Here is a 13,531-nt window from a genome sequence, read left to right as displayed (position 1 = left end):
ATGCTCAGATCTTCAGTCTGACTTCTCACTGCTTGACTCCAGTAGGTGCCTAAGGTTCTGGCTTGACACAGAACACAGCAGGAATCACAAAAGTCAAAAGCCTCATGTTTCTACTAGCAAAAAAAGAAAGCAGGTCAGGTACTGTCCTTTGGCACAGGAACCAGCACAACACGGCTTTCATGCACACAACTAAACCCTTATCTCCTGACACAGGTCAGTTCCACGCAGCCAATCTGCTGGGAATGCCCCAGCACACACAGACCCTTGAGCTGTGCCTCAGGGACAGCTCCTGTTTGCTAGGACATCACCACACCAGGGACACTCTCACCCAGGAGATACTACAGAGGATGACCAGTGCAGTGCTTTAATCCTGAACCCCAAACCCATTTAGTTTACTGCTGTAGGGGTAGCTATAGGGATAGAGATCAAAAAATGCCTGCAACACCAAATAGAACTGAAATCTAAATTGTATGTTTGATTGCTGCCTCCCTTGTGCTTCAGAGACTTCTTTCAAAGCTATTTTTGATGGTATATCCAAATTAAGGCTTCCCCTCTGCTCTTTCATGTCATCATTAATTGGCCTTTTTCCCTGGACCACCAACGAGATCTTTTCAACCAACACTGAAAATGTTCTTATGAGGTACTGAAAAAAAATGGAAAACCAGCAATCTATCTGAAGCTGCACTTTCTGTCTGCCAGTCCCCTGTTTTGCAGTGAAGTGTCACTGGGTCACTCTTTCCCATGACGTACTAGAGCACGGCATGTCTCATGGAGAACAGACCATGGATGCTGCTAAGTTGACTTGGTTGCCTACTTGCATCTCAGGTTCTGTTTGATCCACATTTTGGGCTAAGCTGCCCTTAGAAGCTGCTAGATACTAAAACCTTGTTTCTGTAATCCATTTCATGACTCTGCTCTGGGTCATTGGGCTTTAAGAAAGAGCATTTCAGGTTATTAAGGAGACTAGTGTACAGTATATCTCTGTCATCAGATGTATTTCTCAAAATTGGAAGCCTCTAGCTCAAGAAATAGGAAGTGCATGAAATATGTGCTAGCCCCACTTTGTCCTCAGCTCTGGAATATTTTTCCTGAAAAATTTAGTGTCTGAAACTTGCAGTTGCACTACCATGAACATAAACAACTGCTGTTGCAGTAGGGATTTAGAGAGTAGCATTGAAGACTGCTGACTGTGTGAGAGGAGAGGGGATTGTGTGACCAGTCAGGGACACACCTTGGGTGCTTCTCATGAAACACGCATCTCTGCAGCTCCCATTTCTCATGTGTTTGTACATGCAGCACACAAAAGCACATGCTGTGCATTGTTTTGCTTAAAAGCAAAGGTTTTCATGCTCGGGGGTACCTGAATAAAAAAGAAAATACCTGTTGTTGGTTGGCTTGTTGCTTTTTTTCCCCTCGTCTTTTTACAATGAGAAAACAAATCCACTTCCAGCTGTTCAATTGTCTGATCAAGATAGCAGCACAAAAAGTGCTATTACCTTCATATACACACATTTAAGTAAAAGCAAAACAAAACGCTGGGAGCCAAACACTGAAACACTAGGAAACACCAGAACTGAGGCTGCAAAACTTCCCGTGGCACACGGTGTACCTCTCTGCTACTGCAGTACCAGGGAACTGTTTAGGTTGGAAAAGACCTCCAAGATCACCAAGTCCAACCCTTGACCCAGCCCTGCTACTAAACCATGTCCTAAAGCTCCACAGTTCCCCAGAAGATGAGGTGACACTCCTACAGGTAGCAATAACCACTTTTCACTGGAGAAGGCACACAAAGCCCTCACTCCAACAACCCCTCCCAGCCCGGGGAGCACCTGTCCTTTGTAGCCGGCGGCGAGGAGGCGGCGGTGCTTCCCCAGTCCTCACAGGTGCCCGAGGAGAGCGCGGCCGGGGCGGGGCCGAGCGCCGCGCTGCACAAAGGGCCCCGCCGCCTCCCGCGGAGCGCGCACGGGGCGGGGGATGCCGGTGCCGGGCGAGGATCGGAGCCCGGACAAAAGGCAGCCCCGCTCCACCGCCTCCCGCCCGCGGGCGGGGCCCGGCGGCGCCTCCCCCGCGCTCCTTCCCATCCCATCCCATCCCGCTCCCTCCCTCCCGTGCCGCGGCCCCGGCGGGAGGCGCTGCCCCCACTCGCCCGGGCGAGCTGCTGAGCGCCGGCGGCAGCGGCCACCTGGTCCTCGGGGCAGGGCGGCGAGGTGAGTGAGGCGGCGCCTCATGGCCGCGGCCGCCCGGGATCCCGGCCCGCGGAGCCGGGCGCAGCGGCGGGGCCGGGCCGGGCAGCCGCGCGTGTGGGGCGGCTCTGCCGGGCGGCTGCCGCTCCCTGCCTCTCTGTTTTGTCCTGCTCGGCGTCGGCGGCGATGGGTCCGGGCTGGGGGAGGAAGCCAAACAAAGGCAGGCACGGTGACCTGCCCGAAAACGAGCGGGCGGATAACAAACGTGGCACTCAGCACGGGATGCCCTCTCTTCCCGAGGGGCGTAGGGCAAACTGGAGCTGCCCCTGCCCTGCGCTGGTTCGAGCAGGGCTTGTGCCCTTGGGGTTGCTTCCCCGAACTACATCCCCGAGTTGTATTCCCGAACTGGAGAAACAAAGCGGTCCTTTGGTATGAAGAAGGTGTTTTAGATGTTGTTGTTGGCTGGTGTTACCTGCAATGGTTAATCACAAGGACTGTAAAAGAGGATGTTTCTAACGCTTGTGGTGTTTATTTCCCTTCTGTATTTCACTGGGGCTGGACTATTAAAATAAATTTGCTGGCTATGTTTGTAGATTTGTTGATGGCTTTGTTGTTTTGGGTTTGTTTGTGTCTTGTGGATTTTTTTTACTCCTATTTCTTTTTTATCTACAAAAGGAAGGAAATTTAAGTGCTTGTAATCTAAAAACAAGAAATAAAGGTTTATTTAAAGATATTTTTAGCTAAAAACCTTGAAAAGGGATTTAAAATTTTATCTCGATGGATTTGGCAATGACAAGAGCCTGTTTGCTCTTGCAAGCCATTTATTTCCTTTATAGAGCCAGTTTGATTTAGTGATTTCAGAATGACTGAGACTGTGAATAGCAGAGAAATAGAAAAACTCAGAAAACAGATAAATAGAAGCCAATTGTTTTTTCTTAAAGATCTTCTGTAGGTTGCCTTTTTATGATAATCATAAGTGCTTTTTGGAGTTTATTAGTACAAATGGAGCTTTTCTGACTTGGGGAGTGGAACAGTCAGTTTAATGTTCAGTAGCAGGGTCTGTGTTTATTAAAGGTACTTACCTTGTGCAAGTTTAGTTAGCATGCTGAAAGAGAAATAATGCTATTCCGAACAGAAGTAAATATCATTTTAGTAGGAGGGGAGAGTAAAAAGATTTGTTGTAAACTCTAATTTGAGAAGGTGCTAAAGCACATGTCTAATAAAGTGGTAGGGTAGAGAATTGAGCATTGATTTTGTACTTGATGTTGCATGTCCTTTCTTGTGTTTTGAACCTGGCTGCTACCACACAACGCTCTTGTCCATTCTTATCCCTTCTGTAGGGAGGTCTGGGTCATGCACATGATTTTTTTTTTTTTTTTTTGTCTTGAACTTTGCAATTCTTGGGTTTCAGATGGCTTTCAGAAGTGATATGCTTCACTGATTTGGCACTGGACTATACAAAAGTAATTACAGAGGTTGTGTGGAAAGGCCTTTTTCTTTTTTTTAATGATAGAGGTCTGTAAAATCAGTCTTGAAGGCAGCCACCTCTGTGCACTGTTGAGGCTTTGCAGGAGCTTCAAAATAGCTACCAGATTTAATCGTCTTAAAACATACATCTACTTGAAACTTCGAACGCAGTGCTCCTTTCGCAATTGAAGTTGTCAGCTGCTGTTTCTAACAAAAGTACACTGTTGGGTAAATCTATAACAACTTCATTAGGAAGTATTCATCATGATTACTTAACAGGAAATTAAATCCAAGTAGGTCGAAAGAGAACTTGCCTCCTCTTTCCTAAAGCATTACCTGTACTTAGGTTCAACAAATTCTGCAGGCACAGGACATTGGCAGTGCTCTCCATCTCTGTGGACAGGCAGTTGGGGTAGGTTTCTTGAGCCTTAGGAAACCTCAGTCATGCCTTTTTTTTCCTTCTGTGTGTGTGATGGTAAAAGACAATGCTGAAGCTACGAGTCTTGAGGGTTTTCTTGGTGGGTTATTGCAAAATGCTTTTGATCTGCCACAAGCTGGGTTTGGGGAGGGGTGGGGGGTGGGAGGAGGAAGAGAAGGGACATGTGGAGTAGATGTTCTGTGAGCCCTTTGAAACTGGACACCTACTATATGTTTGTCAGCAAGTCGGTGGTATGAAGTGACCCAAGTGATCTCTCAGGGACCTGTGTCCTCTAAGCTGAGCAGAGCACGTACTCCTGTTTTACGGTCACTGAACAAAGGCACTCTCCTTGGAGCTTTCTGCAGAGAAAGGTCTTAGATCTTCCGAGTTCTGATTCCAAGAGAAACTGCTAAGACTATGGTGCTTGTTCCTGTGATAAATAAATTAAAAACTAGAACGTGCCACGTACTCCCTGACCTTCAGAAAGTAGCGTGTATTTTTCTTCTTGCAACTGAAATTGTCTGGGAGTTGGGATTTCCGTGCTTGGTCACAGGTACCTCTGAGTTAAACAAATGGGATTTGTGTAGTGTCCTCATCCTGGTGGGCAGCATCTTGTGTTTGTCATGGCTTTGTGCATGGAATAATGCATTTGTGAGATGGGAGTTTGGGTTTATCATGACAGCAGCTTGAACAAGGGGAGATTTATCAGCACCTTGAAATAAAGGGTCAAGTACAAAAACACCTTATTCTCCACAGAGTACTGTATAGCACTATCAGCTTCTATTGTGTTTCAGACTTAATCTAAAAATGAAACCTGGCTTGTCATTCTCTGGGATCTTGGGAAAAAAATCCCTGAAATATGTGAGCTGAGTTAAAATAGATACAGTGAACTGTTCTAGGGAAGTATAAGCTGCTCTTCATGCAGCATTAAAAGACACCATGTTCAGGCCAATATTTTATTTGACATCTCATGGATGGAAGGGGAAATAAGTGGGAAAGAAAGCTGTGGCTGTGGGGGCAGTGTGAGGGGGCAGGAGGAAAAGATTAGATAGCTAATTCCAAAAGCTCAGTTTTCAGGAATGTAGGTGGTTTGGTGGGAGTTTTAAGGACTAAGAAAATTATGCTTTTGCTAATAATGATCTCTAGGCAACTGAAATTCTATAATTCTCACACTTACATCAACACTCAGACTTTGTCTTCTCTTTGGTCATACTCATTGAAAATATGGAAGTCTTGCATTCAGCATTAGACATCACTTTAGTACAGAAGGAACAACTAGCCACTTTTCAAATTCCATGCTGTATAAAAATTGAAAGCCCTGTTTTTTCCTGTTTGCAAAGGGGAAGTGTGGCATGTATAGGGTCGAGGTTTCTGTAGGACATGAGATGCAGCTCAGGTGAGGTTGCTTACAGCCAGTTGCTTTGTCCCTACCCCATTTCATTCCTGCATGGAGCTGTTGTTTCCTTGTCCTTGTGCGGTGCTCAGATAGTCCATGGATGGCTTAGTGTGCACTGGGCCAGTAGCTGTGAAAAGGAAGAGAATTTGGCTGAGTACCCAAAGTTCTTCCTGTACCTGTGTGCAGAGTGGGGTAGAGTCAGGCAGTAGGGAAGGTTGCTCAAGTCTTGGGAACTCAGCTACTCTCTGCCATCCCAGGTTTATCTTTTTATTGTTTTTGTTAGAGGTCTTAAAATACATTGAGTTGACTAAAAAAGATAAACTTCTTATGGCTTTCTGCCCCAAAAGGAGGAAGACAGCTGATTGACTTCATTTAAATTGGTAAGCATTCCTCAAAGAAGTGGCTGCCTATAGGATGAAAAACTGAATAAATAAGAAAGCATTTTTCTTAAGAAACACATTTGATTTTTTTTTTCCTTTGTAGAGGCCTCGGGTTAGCTCTTGCTAAATAGTCTTGCATTTTCTTTGAAATTTGTATTTTCTACATCAGCCTGTTGATGACTTTTTAATGCTTTGTGAAAGGCATTTAAATACAAAATGAGACCCTTTATCTTGAAGGACTGCTTAGTATTCAAGTTAAGTGTTGATCACAGTCCAATTCCAAATGAGAAAAAAATTAGTCTTTAAATTGATTTTGACTTAAAACATGTAAGGGTATTCTGCATGCCTTAGAGAGAGTTTAGAGTGGGGCTTTGTTGCTGATTTTTTCCTCTTCATCTTTCTGAACAAAATGTAAAATTACTTGGGAGAAGGGGAAGAGTAGAAATTCAGTATCTCTATAGGAAAAACTCAAGTAATTTCATGGACTTTACTGAAATCCTAAAGTGTTTTATTGTATTTATTATGAGACTCATTCTTTGTGGCACTCTGTTGGTAATGTATGCAAAAGTGTGACTTTTCATTATACAAACTCAGGTTCATCTGCAGTTGCCTTGGACTGTCTGGAATTTAAGTAAGGGGCTGATGAGCCTCAGAGGGTGCCCATCTCTCTTACTTCAGGAAATGGTCAAATCATGTGGGTCATGTAGTTCTTAACTTAAGCATCTTAGTTTCATATCTGATCTTGGGTGGGAGGAACTTGGGCTAAAATGTCTGCTGTATGTTGCACTTTCCCCTTGCATTGGAAGAATGGCTGGCCAGCATTGTAAAGTCTAAAAACTGGGAAGAATGCTGTAGACAAACAGATGCACCTGAAATAAGATTCTCACCAGAGCAATGCTGGCATGTTAAAATATCATTCAGTGTATTTTAATCCATCCTAAAATAAAGACATATTATTATACAGATACTGGTGTCCAGTTCAGTCCAATGCTCCTGCAGAGACCTGCAGGGTACATGGATGAGCTCTTACATCATCATCTGGACCCTGCTGTCTGTTGGTGAATTACTAAGTTTAAAGCTGCTATCCAGGCTGGATATTAAACAGTTTTTCTTTAAAGGCATTGGCATTGTGTCATCATGTATATGGAAAATAAGTGTATGAGATCTTAGTAGGTACTGAATTAGGAGCAGTTTTCCCCACACAAATACATTTTATTTCTTAGTGACTTAAATGGAACAATCATAAAAGCAAAGTAAAATGTTGATTAAATGCTGAGGGAGGTAATTCACAGGACAATTTCAAAGTATCACACAAGTGGTCTTATAAGTGAGCTATATTTAAATGTTTGTGTTACACCTGACTAGAAATAATGCCATTCACCAGGGAAGTGGCTGAAGAAATTGCATCATGTGTCAGCAGCAGTGATATAATAAGTGCATGGATTGAGGGGGATGGGGTCCCTGGGAGTTGGGTTTACCTGCCGTGGTGAAGTGGCTGCAGAATGTGGAGTTAAGTTTCTGAGAGAATTGTGTGCCTTACGTAATCTGGTTACATTTGAAGATAATAATTAACTACTGCCTTTATAATGTTATTCTTGAATTAAAGGGGGATTTTTGATGGAAAACTGAAGTAAATTCAATGAAGTGTACATGCAATGTGATTGAAATAGGATTCTTGCTTTCAAAAGCTTCTTTTGTCTGAGTTTCAGGAAGCATTGTTTCAGGAAGCATTTGCACCTTAATTAAGGAATAATGTGGACTTAAGAATTAAGGATATTAAGAATATTATTACTTATGTACAGCTCACGGGCTCACAAGTTGAGAGGTCCTGGCTGCAGTGAAGTCTACCAGAGCCTATGTGTCCTGACAAATAAATCTAGATTATGCCCCTGCTTTTCCATGGGTATTTCACCAACTTTGATGTCTGCAATCTAGTTTAAAGCAAACAGAAAAACTCAAAACTCTCAAGCAGTATTGGTTCTAGCACATGAACTGAGGTTTGGGAGCAGTTGTTCAGATCTACAAATGTCAAAAGGAAGTTTCAGTCTTGGGCTTTTTCCTGGTGTATCAGCCTAGTTTTATGCTGGCTGAGGTTATGACTTTATCTTTGGATACTTTGAAATAATAAGAAAAGCTAGTTGTGTCTTCAGTGTCACTGCAGTGATCCAAGAGGAAGTACATCCCTCAGGGATGCTTTGACTATTTGGAACATCTTGTGTTAGCTCATAAACCAAAAGAAAAAGTTAAGATTTTTTGGGGTTTCTTTTTTCCCTCTCTTTTTTATGTTTCCCTTTTTCTAGGCAATCCTGGTCAAGAAGTTTTATGAATGTGCAAGCTGCCTCTCTTCATGGAAGTGTGAGAAGCATATATAGTGACTATCTTTCAGCCCTCACGTATTTTTTTCAACTTCTTTGCCCCTTGAGTTCTTATCATGTTTTCTTAAGATCTAAATTCACATTACCATTCTTAAAAACAAGATGATCAGTGGATCAGAATATAACTAAGGATTAAGGTAATAAATGTGTGTCTTTAACTGCATGTTTGTGTATAATATTTCTGGTAATCTTCTGGAGTTCCATTCCTTAAAGAAAGGCAATAAGTTAAAAGATTATTGCTAGAGTAATTTGCTGAGTTCTGAAGCATAGATCCAGCTGCTTTTCAGTTCACCTTGCACAGGAGCGGGCAGAAAAACCACTGTAAGTTTCTGGGATTCTTGTCTCCTTCAGAGAAGACCTCCCCATCTTTGCCCCAATTCTTGGGGTAAAAAGTGGAGAGTTTTAAACTTGGCTAAGTTGCTTAAAGAAGTAAAATCTATTTAGTGTCTCACTTAGGTTAATTGAAATAATTCCCCATGCTGCTCCCACAGAATTAAAAAAAAATTTTAATTGCTATGAAGTGCTTTTTTTTATGAAACTCCTGTCTGTCCCTGCACATGGCATGCCAGACAGTTGTAGAGGCAGAAGCAGCTTGAAACTGTGTCCTATTTGCAGCATACATTATTTACCAGCAGAATGTGCATTAGTATAGCTGGAAATGTTTGCCACTTTCTGTGTGACAAGGAGGATGTGTGCAATGAACCTGTCCAGTTCAGCAGCTATAGAAAGAGTGGAGCAATTTGCTTTTAACTCCATTATCCATCCTCTGACAAACACTGCAAAGCCAAAGTCTAGAAATAGGCAAAGAGAACTGAGGAAATGGCAGTATGTTGTCTAAAATAAAACAAAATTGCTCTTTTTAAACTGGGGAGAAGTGCTGTAACACTTGAAGGATGTTTTATCTAGAAATCTCCTCTCTTGAAGCGTTGCAGTAAGTGCCAGAGAGAGTACTTTATTCTTCATCGGTGATTCCTGAGGGATCTGATGCTAAATAATGTGTCTTTTTTTGCCTTTTTAAAAACAGATAGCTCTTTTATATTAGGAAGGCTTTTAAAGTGTATTTTACTTTCTTAAAGTCTATAATTGACACTTTGAAATGTAATACAGAGAATGCAGTCTTATTGTTAATATCCGTGATCTGGAGTGATGCTTTTACTCAATTTAATCAGCAGCTAGAAACAGATACACTAGAAACACTTGGATTTTGATGCTTGCAGGACAAAGGAAGATTGTGCATCTGTTTCTTTTCTAAAAAGCATTAAATTTGCCCAGGGAAATACATACCTCCCCTACTTGGGTCTGGTGCTTTCCAGATGGACTTGGAAAAACCTGTCAGATCCCTTGTGCTTGGAGATTTGGACCATTATTTTTCTTGCCTATATGCCTTCTGGTGGAGAGTGGGAACAAACCCATCTCTGGATGTGGCGTAATTTCCTGAAGAGTACAGGGATAACAAGGACAGGTATCCTGGGAAGAATACAGGGATGAAGTCCATTTGGTAAGGTTGTGGTGAGGAAGGCCAAGGTGGAACTGGAGCTGAACTTGGCAAGGGATGCAAAGAGTAATGAGGGGGGATTCTGTGGGTATGTCAGCCAAAAAAAGGAAAGTCGAAGAAAGTGTAGCCTGCTGATAAGCAAGGTTGGCAAACTGGTAACAGTGAATGAGAAGAAGGCCGAGGTGCTCAGGCTTCACTGGCAGCCTCTTTTCCCACGCTTCTCAAGTAGAAGAACTGCAAGATGGGGACCAGAGCAGCAAAGTTCCTCCCACTGTAGGATAAGATCAGGTTTGTAAACACCTGAGGAACTCAAAAGCAGGGGACTTGATGAGATGCATCCCAGAGTCCATGATTTGAAAAGTCATAGCAGTCAGGTGAAGTCCCAGTTGACTGGAAAGAGGAAAACATTGTACCCATCTTTACAAAGTGTAGAAAGGAGGACCCTGGGAACTGCCAACCTGTCTGCCTCACCTCTGTTCCTGGAAGATCACAGAACAGAACCTCTTGGACGCTGTGCTCAGGCCCATGGAGGACAGGGAGGTGATTAGGGACAGCCAGTATAACTTCACCAAGGGCAAGCCCTGCCTGACCAACCTAGTGGCCATCTATGATGGAGTGGCCACATCAAGTGACGAGGAAAGGGTTACAGATGTCATTTATCTGAATTTCCATAAAGCCTCTGACATGGTGCCCCACAACATTCTTCTCTCTAAACTGGAGAGAGTTGGATTTGATGGTGGACTGTTCAGTGGATGAGGAATTGGTTGGATGGTCATATACAGACAGTAGTGTCAATGGCCCAGGGTCCTGATGGACATCAGTGACAAGTAATGTCCCTCAGGGGTCTGTATTTGGATCAAGTGTTAATATCTTCACTAATGACAACAGGATTGAGCGTTCAGGTTTGCAGATGGCACAAAGCTGAGCGGTGTTGTTGACATGTCTGAAGGACAGGAAGCTGTCCAGAGGGACCTGGACAAGCTCAAGAAATGGGCCCCTGGGAATCTCATGTGGTTTAACAAGGCCAAAGGCAAAGTGCTGCACACGGGTGAGGGCAACCACCGGTATCGATCTGGGCTGGGGAATGAACTGCTCAAGAACAGCCCTGTTGAGAAGGACTTGGGTGTGCTTGTGGATGAGGCAGTGCCCAGGTGCTGCTGGACTCAATCCAACCATGTGCACCTGCAGCCCAGAAAGCCATTGAGTCCTGGGCAACATCAAAAGCAGTGTGGGCAGCAAGCTGAGGGTGGGGATTTGGCCCTTCTCTCTGGTGAGACCCCACCTAGAGAGCTGCATCCAGCTCTGGGGTCTCCAACATCAGGAAGATGTGGACATGTTGAAGTGAGTCCAGAGGAGAGCCATGAAGATGGTCACAGGGCTGGAGCACATCTGTGACAACAGGCTGAGATGGTTGGAGGTGTTTGGTCTGGAGTAGAGAAGGCTCCAAGGAGACCTTACAGCACCATCCAGTACCTAAGGGAGCCTGTGAAATCTGGAGAGGGACTTTCTACAAGGGCATTTGGAGATAGAAAAAGAGGTAATATTTTTAAACAGAAGAAGGATTTGTTTTATATTAGATGTAGGAAAGGAGGGGCTTTTTGTTTGGTTGTTTTGGGGTTTGTTTGGTTTTTTTACAGTGGGGCGGTGAGGCATTGGAACAGGTTGCCCAGAGAAGTGGCAGATGTCCCATCTCTGGAAACATTCAAGGTCAGTTTGGACAGATTTCTGAGCAACCTGATTAAGTTGCTCATTGCAGGAGGATTGGGCTTTGTGCCTTTATAAGTCCCTTACACCCCAAACTGTTCAATGATTCAACTTTGCAGAGTTCCCAGCTATCCTTAACAGTGATTAATTATTTGGAAAAATCAGGATGTTTCCTCACGTGGACAAAATCTTTCACAGTTCATGCTGTTTTAGTTGTTATTTCAAGAAGAGGGTGATTTTTGTTTATATTAAAAACAAACCTCGCTGTAGCTCTCTGGCATAAACTGAGAAGCTTGCAGGTGTTTAAAGATGTGCTTGCTCTCTTGCCTGGGAGCACATATAATAAGCCTGGTAATTTCTAGCTCCTTCTAGGCTAAGGGAACTGTTGCTCCTTCCTTCTGCTCAGGAAGAGGGGAGCAGTGAAGTACCTGGGTGCTGTGTCAGAAACTAATGCATCTCCTCTTCCTGCCAGATTTCAAGTGTCAAGGTTTCATTTGTTCAGTTGTCTGCGAAAACTTTGAACTGTAATTCTGGCCTCCCATATAATGGCAATCATAGTATCTTGTCCTTTTTAATAATTTTTTTTCTGTCACTTTTTTGACAACCCATGTTCTGATGTGTTGTTTCACCTAGTTAAACATGGCTTTAGAAGGTGCTTTTAAGATAAATACTGACTTGTTCTGTGAAAAATACAGTGATAATGATTTTTTTTTGCCTTTATGCAGATCAAATGTAATTTGATGTTTGCATACTGCTTTTTTCTTTTTTATTTTATATTAGCTTCCTGACCTTTGATATAAGCATTTTGAGAAACTACAGGGAACTCAAACTTTTTACTTTTGGTACTATACCATGGATGACTGTTGTAAACTGCATATTTTTTCTTCAAACCAAAGATATGATCATTTGTATGCAATTGTTATCCTTAACATTTGAGCATTTTCTTTCAAGTAGCTAAGTTTTTTCCTTATATTTTGCAGAAAATGATTTTCTGTTGTCTGTTATATTTCAGAAATCAGCTCACAGAGTTTTCATGTCTGACTACTGGTATCGGACCCTGCTCCTGTGCAAAGAAACTGGAAGCTGCAACTGTTTTGCAACAGCCAACCAACCTAATGAAGAGAAAGAAGAAGATACCAGCCATCAGGTTGTGGTGTCAGATACCATGCAGCTTGTGCAAGATAAGCAAGAGGTGACAGAAATCATGGCAGGTGAGAAAAATGTGGCATATTTTGAAACTGGCTGGCTGGCTGCCAGACTGTTAAGAAGAGGACGGATGGCTTCAAGAATTTTAGCATTTGTATCTCATCTCCAACAATGAGAGTAGGACAGTGAGCCTAAGAAAAGGAATAGCTAAGTATTCACTAGAAGGGGCTGATGTCACCATGAAAAAAAATGTTTAATTGTAGCCAGTGAAAATCTGTACTTGGGAGGATTGATGCTCCTTATAAGGAATTAAAATCATTCCACTAATTAATTGTTTAGCAAAAAATAGCCATCCCAGAGAAACATGACCTACCTTCCTATAGTTTTAAAATCATAATTTTGAGAAACTGCTGAGAAGCAAGTAAAAAATACCTCTGCACCATATCAGGCTGCTTTTGTTGCTGTGGTCTATAAGCAGAAAACTGTATTGAGTGATAGTTTATGGTTGCTGGGACTAAGAATACTTTTTTTTTTTTTTTATTACTGTACCATCTGATCTTATATTTACCCATGCAGGAGGTTGCCACACAGTTCATGTATGAATAGAAGCTTTTTTGTGGTATTAGTGCAGATGGACAGTAATTTTATGATTTGATTAGCAGTTGCATCTGATGGCATTTGGTCTTTATTAACACATCTTCATTTAATTTTGAAAAATGTATTTATAAAGCCTCCCAGGTAATTAAATTTAGTTAGGAAATTAAATACCTAAATATATTTATGCAAACTTCTCTAAGCTGGAAAGATGTTCCAAAACTGGAAAGGTGGAATTCACTAAAATACTGTTTTGCATTTAATGCACAATTGTAAAACAGAATATGCCTCCTTTGTCATAGCTGGAAGGAGCTAATGATGTTACTACTGCAGAATGATTCATGGTCTGCTCTGACTTCACAGGAAGCAGTGA

The 13,531-nt window shown here is 42.6% G+C and overlaps 1 protein-coding gene across 4 annotated transcripts in view; it reads left to right on the top strand.

The window, feature by feature from the left end:
• The first annotated feature begins 1,918 nt into the window (after nucleotides 1-1,918).
• Nucleotides 1,919-13,531, top strand: part of MCF2L (MCF.2 cell line derived transforming sequence like) — a 150,503-nt gene continuing 138,890 nt past the window's right edge. The window contains exons 1-2 of one of the 4 annotated variants that reach the window (XM_030279823.4): nucleotides 1,919-2,207; nucleotides 12,431-12,629. In XM_030279823.4, coding sequence (XP_030135683.2) covers nucleotides 12,452-12,629 — 178 coding nt within the window. In that variant the 5' untranslated portion in view covers nucleotides 1,919-2,207; nucleotides 12,431-12,451. Of the gene's footprint in view, nucleotides 2,208-12,430; nucleotides 12,630-13,531 lie in introns of those variants that run through there. The other 3 variants (XM_072933404.1, XM_012569619.5, XM_032749738.3) reach the window with 3 other exon arrangements.

This window comes from Taeniopygia guttata, chromosome 1, assembly GCF_048771995.1.
Source record: "Taeniopygia guttata chromosome 1, bTaeGut7.mat, whole genome shotgun sequence".
NCBI lineage: Eukaryota > Metazoa > Chordata > Aves > Passeriformes > Estrildidae > Taeniopygia > Taeniopygia guttata.
The sequence above is the reverse complement of the archived record's forward strand: the minus strand, read 5'-3'. Positions and strand labels throughout refer to the sequence as shown.